This window comes from Parus major, chromosome 19 (assembly GCF_001522545.3).
Source record: "Parus major isolate Abel chromosome 19, Parus_major1.1, whole genome shotgun sequence".
Lineage (NCBI taxonomy): Eukaryota > Metazoa > Chordata > Aves > Passeriformes > Paridae > Parus > Parus major.
This window is the reverse complement of record NC_031787.1, coordinates 6785943-6804956: the sequence shown is the minus strand read 5'-3', so window position 1 is coordinate 6804956 and position 19014 is coordinate 6785943. Positions and strand designations below refer to the sequence as shown.

General features: G+C 45.7%; 1 protein-coding gene across 5 annotated transcripts in view; it reads right to left on the bottom strand.

Moving 5' to 3' along the window:
* Positions 1-19014, bottom strand: part of VPS53 (VPS53 subunit of GARP complex) — a 61990-nt gene that overhangs the window by 4710 nt on the left and 38266 nt on the right. For 4 of the 5 annotated variants that reach the window (XR_004499836.1, XM_015646850.2, XM_015646851.2 and 1 more), the window contains exons 15-20: positions 17704-17851; positions 16759-16841; positions 13291-13369; positions 8313-8461; positions 3572-3641; positions 1180-1317 (exon numbers count right to left, since the gene is read on the bottom strand). Coding sequence is in view for 4 of the 5 variants with exons in the window: in XM_015646850.2 (XP_015502336.1) it covers positions 1180-1317; positions 3572-3641; positions 8313-8461; positions 13291-13369; positions 16759-16841; positions 17704-17851 (667 nt within the window). In the remaining variant the exon portion in view is untranslated. Of the gene's footprint in view, positions 1-1179; positions 1318-3571; positions 3642-8312; positions 8462-11458; positions 11743-13290; positions 13370-16758; positions 16842-17703; positions 17852-19014 lie in introns of those variants that run through there. The other variant, XM_015646852.3, reaches the window with a different exon arrangement.

The following is a 19014-nucleotide window of genomic DNA, read 5'->3' as shown; positions in this document are numbered from 1 at the left end:
GCAGGGCCAGCACAGGCTGTGTGACAGCAGGGCCACTGCTGCTGCACAGCCTGGGGACCTGCAGCTCTCCCTCTGCTGCTTTCCTCTCCAATGGGATGCTAAGGGCAGACAAATTAACTCCACTACTCTTCTGATTCACACATGAGCTCCAAGGAAAGACCTGTTCTGTGTGCAACAGGCACCAATCTTCCCTGCTCCCATGAGCACAAACCAGGACATTTTTATTCAGGTCATTTCTAAGAAAATTTGGACTACAATTCCCTAACATCTGGGTCACCTTACTCCAAAAGCATGGAGAGCTAATGCCTGAATGCAGAGCACACCTCAACTGTGACATTCCCCTGGGCATGGGAGCAGAGCCACGCTGAGCAGCAGGCGAGGAGGGACAGCCCAGCCTCCTCACCCCCCTTGCCTTGGCTCTGCTTTACAGGAGGCTCTGGCTGGCAGCTGCCTGTCCTGCCTGACCCCAGGTCCCACTAATTCCCTCACAGGAATGCCTTCCCAGCATTGCTGAGCAGGGGACAATCCCATCACCCAGGAGGGTACAACTGTACAGCTCCCACGGCTTCTCCCAGGACCAAACCTGACTTCTGACTCCAGCACCAAACTGGGAAGGGCAGATTGCTTTGCTTGTTGCTTTTTATGAAGACAACACACTGCTTTTGGGTCATTTTCCAGGCACCAGGTCTGGAAAATGAAAAAAAGGGCTCTGGTGAATACAGTAACCCAGACATGTTTGCACTGGCTGTTACACTAGACAGTAAACAGGTGACTCAAGCACGGCTTGGCTCCCCTGCGTGATGGAGTCTGCACAAAGGCCTGCAGTAACCTGAACCCTGGGGTTTGCCCCACAGCAGACACTCACGGATGCAAACTCTGATTTTCACAAGCTCCTGAGGGAACCTGGTGCCTCAACTCTCCAAGCAAACAGAACTCAAGCCTTTGGTTGCCCTGAGAAGTGAGGGTGAAAACTCAAATGTGGTATTAGGAGAGAGTGGGGGCAAACCCAAGGGGAGTGAGCCAGTTCTGTGAGCAGCTGGCAGAGCCCCCAGCCAGGCTCACAAACGCTCATGTGCAATTGCAGATTGCTGCATTCAAAGGAAGGGCCCCCTGGAATTCACTCACTCCAATTCCCAGTCCAGCAGTCTGGCTGGCAGGTTAACAAAAGTCTTGAGTTACCTTCAGGATCATTTCAGCCCGAGTCATGCCTTTCACCACTATCTTTGTGTAGCTGGCAGGAGCCTTCCTCACCACTTGGGACCCAATGGAGGGCAGATCCAGGAGAACCATCTTCAGAGAGTGAGTGTCCAGCAGCAGCTGCAAGAGTTAACCACACTCTGTTACTCAGGCTCCTTCTACCAAGATCTGTCAGCTGCTGTAACCCAACATCCCTAAAAGTTTAACACTTCCCACACTGGAGGAAGTGCTGGTGGTTGGACTGCAGGAACAGGAGGGACAGAGCCATGACACTTCCAGGAGACATGATCACCCATGGCTACACATCAGCATCCTGGCTGAATTTAACAGAGCACTGCTCTGCTGACTGGAAATGACTTATGGCAGCCCAACATCTGGCACATCAGGCACAGATTTCCAGTCCTTCCCCCAGCAGTATGAAGTGAAACAATCCTGATTACCTGGAGCTGTACCATGGTTTAGCTACCAAGGCCAAACAAACTAACACCACGCTTCCTCCTGCACCCTGCCACCCACAGTGTCAGATTTTCTTCATTTATTCAACCCCTTGATTGGGGTTTCTTTCCTTAAAAACTGTCACACAATACATCTACATTGAGAACAGCTCACAACCTCGATGTTGTTTGTTACTACCTCAGCAAATAAATAAGCAGCAGCCATAAAACTGAGCCCAGACAGAGCAGCACTGCCTCATGACAAAATGCTGTGGGGGTTAAGGCAAATTAGAACAAATTTATCTTGAATCCCACACTCCTCTGATTGCACAAAGTATGTCTGAAGAGACAAAGAGAAATCTGAAATCAAACTAGAGGAAGAGCAGCCCAATTTGAGTGTGGAAGCCCGCTGGGCACACCCAGAGCATTTCCTCACAAAGGGAGCCAGTGGAAGCTCGTTCTGCAGGGACACAAAACATTCTGGGCACTGCAGAACACCCAGCAGCGACCACAACCATGTGAAGACTGGCCTCAGCACATGTGGGAATTCAAAGGAACACAAGGGCTGTGGAGGAGGAGGAGGAGGAGAGGCAGGTCAGGCCGGCTGGAATCTGGACCCCGTTATCTGTGCACCGTGTCCTTGCTGGGTGCTGCCCTCCCATGATTTGCAAGAGAAGAACTGATGCCATCAATCTCCTCCTGGGAAGCCAGGAAACCACAGCACAGATGAGCTGTGCACCCCAGGCTGCTGGAGCCCACAGCTCAGGCTGTCACAGCTGGATTCCTGTGTGTCTACCAGGGATCCCAGAGAGGGAGAGGTTCCATGGCTGGGGAGTTCACACCTTTCCTACATAACCTTTCTCATGGCTCACAGGAGTTCTGCACACCCTGCAGCCCTTCCCACAGGCACAGCTCTTGCAGACTCTGTTCCCCCACCTCTTTTCCCCTGTGACCCATTCCAGGTCCCTGGCATTGCTAACTCACTGCCAAAGCTCGCTGGGATGCAGAGCTGTTAAGTCAGAGAGGAAAATACAGAAAGCAAAACCCCACAGGTCTTGTTCCCTGCACTGAACACTGAATACCTCCATAAATATCACCCCAGTATTCATATTCCAACTGTAATTATTAGCAAACAGCAGGAAAAAGCTGTGTGTAGAACCAGAAAGGCCAGGAAAATGCACTCCCCAGCAACACTTGCACCAGGGAGGAGAAAGTGGCATGGAAAGATGCTGGTGGGTGACCAGGGGAATTCAAAAGGGAATTATTTGAGGGAACTGGGGTTCTACATGCTGCAGAGAGAGAGATCAGCTATTGAGACCTCTGTACCCCTAGCCCCAGGGAGGTATGTCCCACTTCTAATGAGATGTATTCTCTGGGAATCAGGCTAATAAAAACCTTCCCAGTCTGCTTTAAAGAAGCAAATTGGGCCTGTTATTCCCATACAGGAATATTGAAAGCTTTTAACATTAGACACAAGCCCACTGCTGGTTAATCACTTGAGCAGCTTATTTTAAAAAGACTCCCTTTAATCACTCTCAGGTTATTGCTCATCACACAAGACGAGTGGGTACCCAGCTTTACTCATTTGCTTTCCATTAAGGACGAGGAAGGTTTTGATGTAAAGCTCCTGTTTCATTTTTCAGACACTGCTCAGAACCATCTTTGATGCCTAAAACCCAAGCAGCTTTGAAGGCACCCATTTGAAGTTCACTGCAGTCCCATTAGGGGGATGTTTCTGCTTTTTTTTTCCCTTTTTCCTTTTTATTTTTTTTTAATGAGCCCACAGGGCTAACAAGCTCTGTGTGCAGGGGACAGCTGAAATCCAAATGCCATCCTCCCAGAGCAGCAGGGTCCAGCCCACAGGCAGGGTGGGAGATGACTCAATTTCTTGAACCCAAAAGCCATCAAATATGACAACCAATGCACCTATTTCTTCTTACCTGTTCTGCACCCACCATGCTGATAGGTTTGCACTTGAAGAGATGGTTAATGAACTTGGGAATGAAGGAGCTGCAGGAGAGATACCAAATGACACAATTACATAAGAACAGTTGCAGTCAGACAGTCTTTTGTGGTGACAAAGCATGCAGAACCAAACCAGGATGGCTTCCACAAAGACACAACTCTGAGTGCCAGCTTCCCAAACTGATTCCAGACATGTTAAATATACTAAATAAAAAAATCCCAACCTCTAGGGACAGTTCTTTTGCTTTAATCCCTCCTGATTTCAAAGTTTACCGAGAAGCTGCACACACACTCTAGGTAAATGAATTGTTATAAACTAAATATGAAATATTACAGTAAAAGGTCAGCAAACAAACTATTGTGCCTCATAAAAACAGCAACACACCAGGATTAGTCTCAGTGCTCATGAGTGGATGTATCTTGACTGTATCCAGAACCTATGTTTTCCTGCACACAATTAATTCCATAACATGAATATTACACACTGAACTTGAGGTGCAGCCAAGGCTGGAGGTCTGCTGGGCCCTGGACACTCACACAGAGGCATCCTGCCAGAAAGCTCCTGGCCAACACAATCAAGACAAGAATAAGTTTTGTGAAAAGGAAAACACCATTTATCCTATTTTACTGTCATGGACTCCAGACTGAAAAAAATGACTGCCCAATCAGAGAGAGCTTGGTGAGGATGGAAGCCCAATATTCACCAATTCAGAGCATCAGCTTTGCTTTTTGCTTTTTGCCTCTTGATCTGAGGCTTTGAAGCAGTTTCATTCCTGCAGGACAAGTTCCTGCCCATCCACTCCACCAAGGAGCAGCACCAGGAAAGCTCAGGAGCTGCATGAGCAGCAAACTCTGTCAGGACCACACCACTTGAACAAGTCTTCCTCTTGCTGCCTTGTTTTTAATGTACTCTGCTTCTTTCACATGTCCTCCTTTGGCTGAATGCCTGCAGGGCTCACATTTCCATGACCTGGTGGCAGCTCTCATGTTTTAATGGCTCTGTCCTAGGAGAGTGTCAGTGGGTCTGCTTGCTGTGCTTTGGACTGAGGCTGCTCCTGATGATGATCTAAATTCAGTGTGGTTTCCTCCTCGCATCTGTTAAGCTTTTTGTTTCCTCCCCACAAAGCAAGGAGCATGGATAGCATCTTGTTTGTCCTGCCACCTGTTTTCCAAGCCAGGACATTTATTTCTCATCCTTTCTCATGGAAGAATGACAAAAGTGTAGCTCAGGCACGGAGCATGCCAAGCTGCTGAGCAAACCCAAAGGAAGAGCCCTCATAAGCAAAGGTTCCTTCCCTCAGACACAGTCACTACCTCTCTCAGTGAATCATTTTATCCTGGAGAGGTGTCAAGGAGAAAAATTTCAAACTACTGTTGAGAACCAGCTACTGGGCTGCCCCCAAGCAGCTTTGAATTTGGCCACCAGAGAAACAACCCTGGCAACAAAACAAAAAGAGGAAGAAGAAAAGAAGCCCTGGCTCCTCTTGCACAAAAGCATTACAGTGGAGATTTAACCTATCTGTTTTAAAAGTCCATTTTTCAGGTCTATAACTAATTCCCAGAGGGCAATTAGAGAGTGATGAGCACAGCTGGAGCTTAGGTGATTCTAGAAAATGATAAATTGGCAGCAACTCTGAATGCAGCAGCTCACTGCTGGCAGAAGAGAGCAAGAAATTAATTGTGCCTTTGATAGTGTAGGTAGATCCAATTGTCCCTCCCTCTGCAAGGTCAGGCATGGAGCTAAAGCTCATGTTGTGTATGAGAAACAGGGTGAGCCTTTTCCTCTGCAGGGTGGCAGCCCAAGGACCCCCTCCCCTGTTGGTTTTAATCTTCTTTTCTATATAACCACACAATCTCCCATAGACAGCAATCTGTCTTGCATGAAACAATTCCCAGGCCCCTTTGGATGGCCACCCACCATCAGTGCAGAGGGGTAAAGCAACCTTCCATCCCCACATGCCTCTTATTTCACGTTGCCTTATTGGAAACAGCTTCCCAGCTCCAGCAGGACAGACAAGACAAACTGTAAGAGCCAAGGGCTGCTCTGGATTCTTTTTTCTCCTCCCCCCATTTTTTTTTTTGGACTAGCAGAGACCATCAAGAGCAGTTGCACGTAACAGAAAAATGCACTGGAGCCTCTTGCCTAGGCTGGACTCAATGCCTGGTGCTCTCAGAGTACAGCAGGCAATCCTGATGTGAATAATACGTGCATGTTCAGGGGTAATGCTCTGCACGAGGCTCTGTGCTCTGAATGCCTTTACTCCCTGCACAATCACAGCTAGATTGGATGCCAGAATTCATTTACAGCTCCAGCTATAAAACTGAGCCCAGCAAACTCTCCCTAGAAGCAGATAAGTCCCCAGTGTAATAATAAAACAGATGAGGAACCACAGCATCTGAGAGGCTCCCATCCAACGGGAGGGGCTCCACCAAAGCCTGTGTTTTCCTAATCCCCTGCACAGATGATGCATCAGACACAATGCCTTGCTGAGTGAAGCACAGACAGACATGCAACCACAGTCTGTCTGTCTGTCTGACAGCCTGAGCTACTGCAGGACATCCCTCACAGGTTCTGAGTGCAGCCGAGGAAGGTTTTGCTCTATGTTGTCCCCTCCAAGCTGATGACCAGCCCTTCCCAGGCTGAGCTCAGCCCTGAAAGCTCCAGAAGCCTCCACACCACAACTTCTTCCACCAAACTGCTGTCACTTTTTAGCTGGAGCACCTGGAAGGACACAGCACCCACCACGCCTGGCTGCCGCTAACGGAGGAGCCGCTTCCCCGGCGAGGGGGAGAAGTGTTTGTTTTTCCTGTCTCTCAGTTCTAATCTCTTCCTCATTCAGGTCAGGTCATGGACTTCCCAAACACATCCCAGCATAGCAGCCACGGCTTTGCTGCTCTGGGGTTTGATTTCAGAGGACAAGGAGCCCCCCACCCTGCCTGCCAAAGCCTCCTGGAAAGCCGCTGGCTGCTCGCTGTCCCCAGGGAGTGCCACTCACACATCGCTCAAAACAAAGCAAAAATGACAAATTAGGTTAGAGGATTGATGCCATTTCTGATGGCCATTTTTCTTCTCTCCAGACTTGGCTCAGATCCTGCTGTTTTAAATTTAGTGACTTTAGCTGCCTTCTCCCCTGTGGTCCTGTAACTCAACACTCGCGCTTTATACAATCCATTAGAGCCGAGAAGTGGCAGCTCACAAAGACACAGGCATTAACATGTGGAGAAGCACAAGGCCTGTTAAAAGGATTTGCAGCATTGTGGGGCACACAAAAGGCCAGGTATTTATATTGGCCAAGCCAGCATATTCCATAAGAACTCAGAGTTTCAAAAATACAAATATTTGTAGGCATTAAAAGGCATTTTAAGGAGACCAGTGCTCCCTTACCACTGGGCTGGTTCTTCTTAGCACCAAGTTGCACAGATCCAGCAAAATCAATCTTCAGGAATCCATTTTTACCCTTCTACACCTGATCCATGGCACACTGAGTTCAGGACTGTGTCTTAATTTTAATGTGCTGCAGGTAAGAGCTGCAGTTGTCTTAAAAAAGGGGTTTTGGAGAGCAGTGGCTTCTGTGCTCATGGATGAGGACACTCAGCTTAGATGGGAACTTCACTCAAATCTGAGAGCTGTTTCATCTGGAGTTTACTTGGTATGTGCCTAACAATAAAGTTAAAAGGGAGGCAACTAAGCTGAGGTATTAAGAGTGTGCTGTGAACAGCTGAATAAATGGGGGGTTTTATTTATCACATAAAAGTCGAGCGTAACCACCCAGAAGGTTTCTGTACAATAAATTCTCACTGAGACAGCATTTCAAATAGTGATTCTGGGCAATACCATTACATGATTTATCAGTAACTGCTCCTTAATGCAAACTCATGAGTACCCCAAGACAGAGAGAGGGATGAAACTGCCAGCAGAGCCTCCCTGCTGGGAAAGCTCCCAGTTCCCAGGATAGCTGCTGCATCCCACCCTGCCGAGGCAGGAGCTGCAGCTCAAATCTCCAGCCCACACAGTCCTTGCCAGGCCAGGGAGCTTATTTTAGGGTGATTACCTTATCAGAGATGAATGAAATGTTAAGGTATTTTAGAGTGACATATGACACGCACGCCACTGCTCACAAGTCCCCCAGCACGGTCACATGTGACACCAAAAGCAGCAGCTACACTGGCAGAGCCCTCCTGAGGGATTTTCCTGGGGCATTGACATGTGGAGCTCAGCTGGCCACAGGCAACCAGGGAAGAGCTCAGAGTTATCCTCCCAAAGAACTGAATGTTTGTTTCAGACACAGAGATGAAAGTTTGGATGTCCACCCTGATTTCTGTCTCTTCTGTCATTTCTTTCATGCTGCTCAACTTCAAGTGACTTGCCAGGAAGATACTTTAATATCCCCCAACATTTAAGTGGGAATTTCCCCTCCTGACTGAGCTATTTTTGCACAGACCAGCAGTTTTTAGACTGTGAAGGTAGAATATATTTCTCACACATGCCCTTCTTACAGGGCTTACTGTAAATGTTATTTTGAGGCAAATTTCTCAGTCCCTGGAAGCCCCATGGAAGAAAAGTAGGTTTTCTCACAGCAAGAGTCATATCTAAAGTCAGATATTCCAAGTCTTTTAAAGATGCCAAACCCAAAACTTTCTTGGCAGAGAACACACAGTGACCATCACACTGTTTTATGGGATGAGCTGAATAAACTGTGCCTGTTGGTAACTTACTTTGCAAATTTTATGCAGAACTGAGTGAAATACTTCCTTGTGGAGGCCAGGTTGTCACGGATGATGGGGACATTCTGTTTAATGTGGAGGATCACTGAGGTGACATAAGGACTCTGGTCACCAACATGTTCCACATTCTGCCACTGCATCTGCACAAAGGGGAAAAACAACCAAAAATGACTGTTCAATTCATTAAGATTCAATGGTAAGGTAAGGGAAATTGTACAAACTTCCTGCCAGGGGATTGCTAAGGAATCATTTAGAGACTGCCTCTATTCACCACCAAGGTCAAGCTCTTCATCATTAAAAGTGATTAGGCAAAACCCTTCCATAAGAGGACACAAAGAAAAGCCAGAGCAGCCCCTTTTGCACCAGAACAGAGACTGTGACCAGTAACCCACAGAAATGGGGACCACTAGGATTGAAACAGCCTTTGGAGCACACCAGGCTGCTTTAATATTTAACAGTTTCCAATTTGCTGGGATGAAGTGCCCATATAAATCCTGATTACAGGCATTTGAGAAAATATCTGCAAGCTTGCAAAGTCTGGATTCCTGTATGGCAGCCAAGACTTTAATACTGGTGAGATTGATGACAGATAGATGGAAGAGGTAAAAAGTCTTAAAGTCCAAAGCACTCTGTACCAGCATAGCTCACTGAAAACACTGCTGGTGTACAAGCCAAGATGCCCAATTCCAGCTCTTCCAAATGCATGTAAAAAGCACAGAACAAGAAGAGTTACTCAACCTCCCATTTTGGTTTCATTTATTCTCAGCAGAACTTGAAGAGAACAGCCCCTGTGAGCCAGATGTGTGGCTCAGTTTGACTTTCTCTGAGCCTGGTTTGCAGCACACACAGGGTACTCCCAATTTAAGTCAAGTGGAAAAACAAAAACAAAAACAAAAACAAGGTGATTTGGTCCACCAGAGTCTCACTGAGGAACAGAAGCATCCAGAAAAGCACACTCAGTTCTGCTGCTGCTGCTCAGAACTCGGCAATGTTCTCCCAGTACCTCTTTGGAGATCTGTTCCTCATGCTGGAGATGAGACAGGAGGCAAACTCATAGGAAATCAGGAAAGGAAACTGGGCACATATGGAAGAGGAGCTTTTCCTTTGAGGGGCTGTTTGTCCTCAAACTTGTTTTCCCAAGCTCTGCATTTTGCATATGAAGTTTTTTATTCCTGGTTTTAATTTAATTTGGCTACTTTGCCCCCTGCAACTCAGCTGACTCAATTCCATCAAAAAAACACGCAGCCTAAGTGACTTAGTGGGAAAGAGAAGCCAAATTCTTTGCAAAACCACAGTGTCTGAGTCTACACATGTCCCATTAAAGCTGTCTTTTTGTTAACCAAACAAAGCAATCCCCAGCCTGCTGATCTCACATCAGCTGGAGGGCTGGAAGGGAGATCTCCCTCATCACCTGCTCCACAGGTTTTCACAGAGTCACAGAATGTCCTGAGCTGGAAGGGACACACAAGGAGCATCAACTTCAGCTCCTGGCCATGCACACACACCCCAACAATCCCACCCTGTGTCTGAGAGTGTGACCAGTCCCTGGGGAGCCTGGTCAGTGCCCCAACACCCTCTGGGAAAAAACCTTTTCCTAAGATCCAACCTAAAACAGCTCCAGCCATTCCTTCCAGTCCTGTCACTGGTCACCTGCTTTTCTACTCCTCATGGTACTGATCACATCCAAACAAAATATTCTGTGCCTTTCTCCCTGATGGATTCACACATTCCCTTCTTGACAGAGCAATCCTCACCCAACACACCATCCCCACAGAGTGGGAACAGCCAGAAAGTGGGAAGGGACTGCTGAGCTGAATTATTGCACCAACAATGAAACAGTAGCTTTTTCATTTTGTTGGTCATCATTCCAAAAGCAATACTTTACAACCAAATCTTTAAAGCATGAACAGTAAAAATAGTCCTTTTGTGTGTGTGTGTGTGCATGTGGGTGTGTTTCACCCCAAAAAAAAACACCCAGTAGCTGCAGAGAAAGGAATAGCACACATACTGAAAAGTCATCAAAAGAAATATGAGCCCAACTCTGCTGGTAAAGCTTTGTTCCTGTCGTTTTAAATTTATTCCTCTTTTTCCCTTGTCCTGTGTTTTCCTTGGGATATCCACACAGTTTACATACACAAGCTGGAAATGAGTCCAAGGAACAGCAGCAGTGAGATTTCAGTGAGAGGGAGAAGCCCAAAGGCACCTGCAGGCTGGGAGGACACCGAGTGTCTGCAAGGGATGGAAGAGCTGCTGCTACCTCCTGGTTCCCACAACAAAACACAGGGTTAAGGTTAAAACAGGCAGCAGGAGAGAGAAACCCTGGGCAAAACTGGGGTGGTTTGGCACTTCCCAAGGGCTGTTCTGCCTCCTGGGAATGGCAGGGGCTCAAGTGTGCCGTGGTTCTGTGTCCCCAAAGAGCCACCAGCTCCCTCCCCTGTGTCCAGCCCTCCAGCAAAGGGGCTGCTTTGTGACTGAGCAGAGAAAGAAGAATCTCCAATTCTCCCTGTTCCCAGCAGCATCCTCACTGCCAGCTCCTCCCTGCAGGCTCCAGACTGCCTTGACCTGGAGCTGCTCCTGCAGGAAAGGCTGGGAGGGGAATGGTGGGAGAAGAGAGTCTGGGGCCACAAGCTGGGCTCTGCACTGTCACACTCTGCACAGTGTTCCAGGGCCCTCTCCTCAGGGCTTTTAATTAGCAGCTGGCAGCTCTGATTGCTCTGCTCTTGGGGTTTTCCGTGTGTGGAGTGGAGAAATGATTAAAGCCCTGCTTTGTCCACTGGGCTGTGAGGATACTGGGAATTGCAGCTGTGCCAAAAAGGTTTTAGGAAAATGTAAAAAGCCAGCAAGAGATCGATGTGAGGCACTAAAATGTCCCCCAGCCCCACTTACAGGCACAGTTTTACATATAAATCGATGCTTAATTCAGCATGTAAATCAAGCCTTACCCAGTGCAATCCATAAACTTAATTGGGGTGAAAACATCCCATGCAGATTAGCAGCTCCTTCATCCCACAGATTAAAAAGGAAGCACACCAGGCAATGTGAGTGCCTGCTACAGATCAGTCCAAACACATTAACAGTTCTTGGTTATCCAGAATATAACAACAGGGGGTTTAGGGCAAATTCTCCTCCCACCCACATCCCAGCTCCCCGTCCTACAGCCCTGTTTAATCATCCTACACCTGCTGTAAAGTCTGAGTAAGGATTATCACCGACAAATTTGGTAATATGGGGCCTTCTCAGCATTTACCATTTTATTCAGAACACACAAAGTAAAGAATCATGGAAACAGAGCAGCATTCCCAGCTGAAAGCAATATTCCTGATGCTGTTTTCTGTGTTAAATCCCTCAACGTGGCCTGCAGCCAAAGTGGATTGAGAGGTTTAAGCATTTCATAATTTACCTCTAAAGTTCCTGAACATTTCTGCAAAGGAAAAAAAAAAATAAATCCAAAGCCAGACTCCAACAAAGGACTGGGAATGTTCAATCCTGGAGGACACCAGAGTGAAGTAAATGAAAAGAAGCTAAACAAAGGAAGAGCCCTAATGGAGTATGGATCTTGAGAGAGCAAAATTGGAATGGGTCAGCCACACAATCTTTATTTCTTTAATACAGGCTGAAATTTTACATTTCCAAATACTAACTCTGTGTTTAAATAATTCCATGCATTTCTTATTCAAGTGTCAGAGTAATAACCCAGCCCTGAAGGGAAGGGAGGAGGAGGGTGAAGATAAAAAACCTCTTGCACCAAATCCAGGTCTAATAAAAAAATCACATAAAAGCGACTCTGTCTGATACAAATAGTGGAGTGTGTGCACAAGTGACAAGTATTTATTTAGCTAATTTCATAACACTTAAACTTGTTTATATATCATCAGTCCCATCACATGTGCTGCATTTTACCAGTGTTCCAAAGACAAAAATAAATGGCCTACCAGCTGCTGCTTTCTCAAGGTTGTGGTTTACTTGGGTATAAACAGCCAGAGCTAAGTGATTCCAATATTACTGTACTCTGTAGGTTCAGGAGATCTGAGGGGCTGCCACAGCACACAGGCAACACCTGAAGTGCTGAGCCCTTCCTAGTGGTGTTATTTGACTGGGCAAAAAAAATCCCCTTTCCATTTGGAACCTGGACAAGCTCTATTACCAGCTGCATTCCACTTCAAATATTAGCTGGGGGTGGTGGGGCTGGTTACAGCTGGAATACATCATAAAGCAGAAAGCTATTAAAATTCATGGCAGCGAGACAGTGTGTTGATCCTACAAAAATGGAGCTCTATGTTTAATATTTCTAATTTAAAAAAAATAAAAAATATATATATATAGTTCAATCCACTTTTGTTGTCTTCACCTCTGTCTAAAGCAAGTCTGGGTTTTCACAATACTTTGGCAAGGAAACACAACTCTGCATTTCAAACATATAAAAGCCAGCAGTGTAACTGCAACAAAATCCTTAAGCTCCAGTCATAGGGGCCTCTCCAGGAATGGCTCCATATGTCCTTGAGAGGATCACAGAAGCAATAAGGCTCAATCTCAATTCCACATCACCTCCATTTGAGTACCTCCATTTAAGAGCCCCAAACAAGCAGGCTGGTAAAACTCCCTGCCAAAGAAGATAAAGGGGAGAGCAAACGTGAAGGTGTATTTGAATTTTTATGCTGACAAAAGTTTTTCCAATTTTAAATGCTCTCACTGGCATTGGGAGTGGAAAGAGAAAGCTTTGAGTACTTACTGAATGTATTTCATTGTCTGTAGGTTTTAATGTGGTGCAAAAAGCCTGAAAGCTCTAATCTGAATAATAAGAGGGTTTGGAGTGAGTTATGTATTTATAAATACAGCACTTGCTGCTCTAAAAATTAAGAAAAAAAACATCAGAGTAAAAGAATGTATCAGTAGTGAAATCAAGCAGTCAAAGCACACAAGAACTCCACACAGATCTTAAGGTGACCTCTTCCTGAAAATCCACCCCTACCTTGCTCATAGCAGTCAGGGCAGGGTCACAGGCTGCATCCAGGTCCTGCACTAACAGCTGGATGCTGTTGGAGATCACACTGCAAAGGAGGGGGAAAAAAAAAAGAATCAAGCAAGAGTTTTAGAATCACAGAGTAATAGAGTGCCAGAACTGGAGTGTTTGACTGTGAGAGGAGGAAAATCCTCTACTGGCTGACAGCAGTGCTGTGATGTGAATGCACACAGCCACAACTTGTACTGAGGAGGAGCTGGGAAATTCTGCAGGGAGCTGCACAAAGGGCTCCAGTGGAGAAAGCATGTTTTTACAGTTGACCTTTCTCTGTTTTAACACAAATAAGGGGTTGGGGATCAAAGGTGGCAGATGAAGAGGAGAAATCCCCAAGTATCAAACCCAGACTGGGATTCAGCTTCAAATTTAATCCAGTCTGTGTAACACCAACATTTTTATCATCTCTCCATTTATTCACAGCCAATATTCTACTGCTCACAGGAACTTGCAGAGAGGATTTTAAAAATGACATCTGCATGAGTTCTGTGTCTCCCATGTGTGAAGATGAAGGCAGATGTCTTATTTACACTATGTCTAGGACTGCTGCCATCCATTGTTTGAGTTCCTGAGACATATACCAGACTAAAGGACACATCAGTGAAACACATTTCCCTCCCTCCCCTCTTTATTTTTTTTTTTAACAGCATGATATTGTTTAGAGACATATTTAAGGCCACCATATTATGATGTGCACAAAGGTGCAGCTGATCCTGAAACTACAGCCAAGAAACTCTGCCTGCAGCAGTTCAGACCCCCCTCAGGGGCACAGAACCAGCCCTCCCACTGCAGACAGCTTCTGCTAGAAGCAATAACTAATTCTGTTTCTCTGAGCACAGTTTTTAAAAGCAGTGTCAACTCTAAATCTGCCACAGATGCGTGTTTACAACCTCAGGATTGTATTTGTAAGAAGTGGATTTTACTTTTGCACTTTCTCAGGATGGTAGCACAGATGAGAATCACAGGACTGTGAGAAATCTCAGCAATGATTCCTCAAACCATCTTCCCTCCCCCTCGTTGTCTTTGTGAAGTTTTGGATATTGCTCAGGGAGTCACTGCTCACTGAGACATGGTGTCACCCACACTTAACTCTGACCTGGGTTTTGTTCTTCACCATGACCCAGAAAAGGCTGCCTGTTCCCTTTCCTACAGGCTCCAGCACATAAAGTCTGGAACAGGATGCAAAGTACAATGCTTCCTTCAAAGATATTAATTTGTTTGTAAAGGCAAACTCATCCAAAATTAGTTGGAAAAATTAGTATGGGAGATGAAGTGACTACAGGCTTCAAGTTACACAATCTAAAACTTGCATTGGGATAAAAAAAACCCCGTGACTGTTTCTGCTGGTGCCTCTGCTTCTGCTGGGCACCACATAATCCACTCCCTGGGGGATTCCACCAGGCCAAGGGAGCCAGACTGAAATAACCACCCCATGGGCACTGCTGATTCCTGCAGGGCACCTGCTGCCACTGGCTGGGAGGGAAGGGCTGTGGTTCAGCACCAAAGAGAAACACAAAGCTCAAAGTGACTCCACCACTTGTGTGTCTATGCCCAGGAGTCTGTCAGGAGCTGCATCACCAAGTGCAGGCTCCCACCTGAAAGTCACAAGTTTGCAAACAGGGGGAGAAAGCCATTTGTCTGCACTTCAAAATAAACACCTGCTCAGGAGGGGTGGTGATGCAGCAGGAAATGTGTTGGGAACATAAAGGATCAGGATGTGCTGAGAGGGATCTGCAGGAAGACACTCAAAATCCTCACCCCAGGCAGCAGTGGGTGCCTCCTCACACAACCCCTGACAGGCACACAAGAAATGGATCAGGAAGCTGAGGACATAAAGGAGCAGCAGCTACAGTGAGCCCAGCACTTGAGGGGTTCTCTGAGTGCTGCCCATCATCTCACAGAACAGATGGAAATGATGGATTTCTGGATTTACATTACAATAATTCTTCTGTCCTTGAACTTCGAGAAGAGCTCATAATTTCTCCCACTTTCCCTAAAGAAACTGCTTTGCCACCCCAGGGATAAAACCCTCCTTTTCTACACAATTGGGGTGGTTCTGCACTTGCCTTTCTCTGAAAGAAGAAACACTTTCCAGGGTGCATAAACAGTGTTTTATCACTTATTTTATGACTGTGCCTAACAAGACATCAAATCCCAGAAGAAACAACTTGTTTGATGTTGAATGAGCTAACACCAGCGAGGTTTATAGTTCTGACTTACACTGACAGAAGGCTGGACAAAGCCCTCAGCTGGAACAGAATGAAAGTCAATTAAAAGCCTTTGTTACAAGATATATCAGCCCTGTCAGCTGGACTTTAAACCTGTCCAAAGCAGCAAATGTGAGCTATACATTAAACAACTTCCAAAACACTTCACATTGGCTGTCTGGGACCAACCACCTCGTGAGGCAGCCACTGTGGAAACCAAGCAGCCACTCAAGGCTGCTGATTCCTGCTGGCAAAACTCACCCTCCACCTGTCCATAATAAGAGAACCCCATCTTATGGCACATTTTAATTCTCCTTCCCTGCTACCTGGCTTGCCTTGGCTGAGTGGACACAGCAACCCTGGATTTCAGGCAGGGATTCACTCTTAAAAAGGTCTGAGAAGAGCCTGAAGGGAAGGGAGCCTCTGCAGCCTGAGAACATGTGAAAGAGCTGGATGGAGATTCAGTGGGATCCTGTCCACTGCAGCAGGAGAGGAGGAATCACAGGAAGGAAGTCTGCTGGAAAAAACCCCTTACTGCTATCTGGGCTGAATCTTAGGGAGAGGGGAAGCTGGTGGCAGAGATTATTTTCCCAGCCTTGCCAAGATATTCTTTTGTCTGATATGAGGCAAAACAACATTTGCCTCAATTTTCTTGTCTCAAAAAATATATTCAATCTGTCTGTCAGGGGTGGAGAGGAAAGGATGTTAGAGCAGAATATTTTTAGCACCGTTACATGAAAAGTTATTTTAATGAATGATAATCTTCTCTCAATTATAATCCCCAAATATAAGATTGGATCAGTCTTTTATGTCATCTAAAATGGGGTTTGATCATACTGACAAGGCTGCTGATTAACAGGGGGAAGTTAAAGCAGGAAGGAATGTACTGAAATAGCTTCCTTTCTTGAAATGTAACAGCCACCTCGCAGAGCTGCCAAGATGCAAATGATGTTTCAAATGGAAACTCACTATTTCCTTTCCCTTTTCCAGTGCTCTTGTTCCTTTGGCTTGGAGCACGGGGAGCAGCTAGAGCCTGTGCTAGTGCTGCTCCTGGAGCAGGCAGAGGATACCATTCCCCCAGCAGGGAAATGCCTGTGCCCAGGCTGTAGATCCAGGGGGATCCACCAGGATCTCAGGATTGTTACTGCTCCAGCCCCATCTGGCTGACAAAAGGGATGTTTGATACATTGTGGGAGGAGGCAGGTGCTGGACATACACACTGAAAGTGTCCATCTCTCCTGTCAGGTTGATCCTCTCCATCAGGCTCGCATTCACTTTTTCTTTGAGCTTCTCTTCCAACTGTTGGGAAACAAAACAAAACAAGGGAGATCAGGTTTCTAACTTGAAATAATCATTCTTGAAAACTTATGCCCTGGAAAGGTCAGCTTCTTCAAACTTCATCTGTGACCAAACTATACCCAAAACTCATCCAGTGACACTGGGAATCTTTCCTTCTTGGCATCCCAGAGCTGTTGATCTGCCAGGATGGGCCATGGTGGCTCCACGTCCCCAAAGAATTAAAGCTCCAAGGTCAAATATGTAACTCTAGTATGACATGCTACCGTACTAGCTTAACACCGTGGCATCTGTCCTGCTAATAAAGATGTTTCTCAACACTCTGCCTGTGCCCAGACTGTAGAGGAGGAGGAGGAGGATTGCCAGAACTAGTGGTGGAGAGGCCTGGACACAGCCAAACATCACAGCTCATTCCTGACCCATGGCATTTTGGAAGCACCTGAATGTAATGAGCGGCACTGCTGCAAATCACATCAGCATAAATTCCTCCTCTCTCCACTCCACACTGGCCCAGTATTTCATGCAAGTGTTTTCCAAAAATATTTCGAATTATTGTTGTGCTTGTTTTTATGAAGGGGAGATAATGAACCCAAAAACTTTTAAAAATAAAAACATTTGGTCCCCAATCCAAAACAAATTACGTAACAAGCAGAAAAGGATGGAACCCAAAACTGATGCTGCAAAGCAGGATTACAAGCAAATTACTTTTCTCAGGTAGAAACAACAAAATCAATTCTTTTCTTTTGAAATACAGAATGAATAATGCAGAGCTCAATAATCAACGGAATTTTTAGTACTTTTGGCTGTCCCAGTCTCCATGCAACACAGAAGAGGAGCTGGTGCCCCCTCAGAGGGAAAAACTCACCTGCTGGGTGGTGGCCAGGCAATATTCTGCAGTACTGAGGATGCTGCAAATGAGGCAGAGCTCTTCTAAAGTAAACTTTGCCACTTCAGAACCTTCCTTTTCTTTCAGCAAGCTTGTGATGGTGAGCCCACCACTGCTGCTGGTTGTCCTGGGGGAAAAATAAACAACAAAAAACAAGCCAAGAGATAAAACCTGTGAGGTTTTTGAGTGTACAGACAAGGTGCAAAATCACTGCTGGATTTTAATGCCATAAAAAGGCTTTATGACCACAACCCAACACAGGACATCAAACCCACAACTGCTGTTTTGGTGAAGGAATTTCTTTTACAAAGAGCTTTGTACCAGGTCTTCAAGTGAAGGACAACTCAGTCATTGACAAGAAAACAGATTAGGATGCAAATGGAACACAGCCTTCCCCAGGTAGCTTCACCTTCACTGCCAGTTATCCAAAATCTAATTAAAGATTACAGAAGAACCTCAGAACTATCAGGAAACTTGTCATATTTATCTCTGCAGCACTAAACAGCTGTCCACATGCATTTGAGACTTTGGCAACCTGTTTTAAAAGCTGATGGTATCAACAAAGTAAATTATAGAAGATGTGCCTTCCCCTTCACTGTCTTCAAGTGAGCAAAGTTCGTGTATCAACAAAGAAAGACTCAGAGCAGTTTAGAGGCAGGAAATTCCCTACCTCTCAACTCTTTATAATCCAAATCCATTAAAAAAAATAGGACAGTGATATTTATCTTGGACAGTAAAAATGGAGCACTCAAAAAAAAACATGGATAAAGAATGCAACTGAGGTCTGATGGAGAACACACATTAAATTTATCTTTCCACTTGTCTGGATGGAACCCTTTCCCCTTCCGTCTGTGAGAGATTTTATTGGTTTCAGAAAGTCATTCTGCTGCTGCTCCCAGGTTTACAAAGGAAACAAACTGAAGATGTTAAATAGCAAATAAAATTATGTGCAGTGGAGTTTTGGCAACATCTCAGGAGCACCTTTAGCCTGTACTCTGATACATATTGGTGCAAATTCATTATGATTTCCTTTCCCTTCACTGGATTTACATCTACAGATCTTATTTCAACAGAGATAAAATGTTCCAGAGCAGAGGGAGGTACAGGGAAGCACTTCAGCATCTCACAGATAAACCACCTTCATTATAAATTACCATATGGATGATGTTGGGCTGAGGCAGCTGAGAATCCCAGTAGGAGCTGGTTACCCAAGTAGCAATTCTGAAAGCCAGGCCTCTCTGAAAAGACTTGGGCTGGCATTTCAAAGGGAACTTCAAGAAACTGCAAATC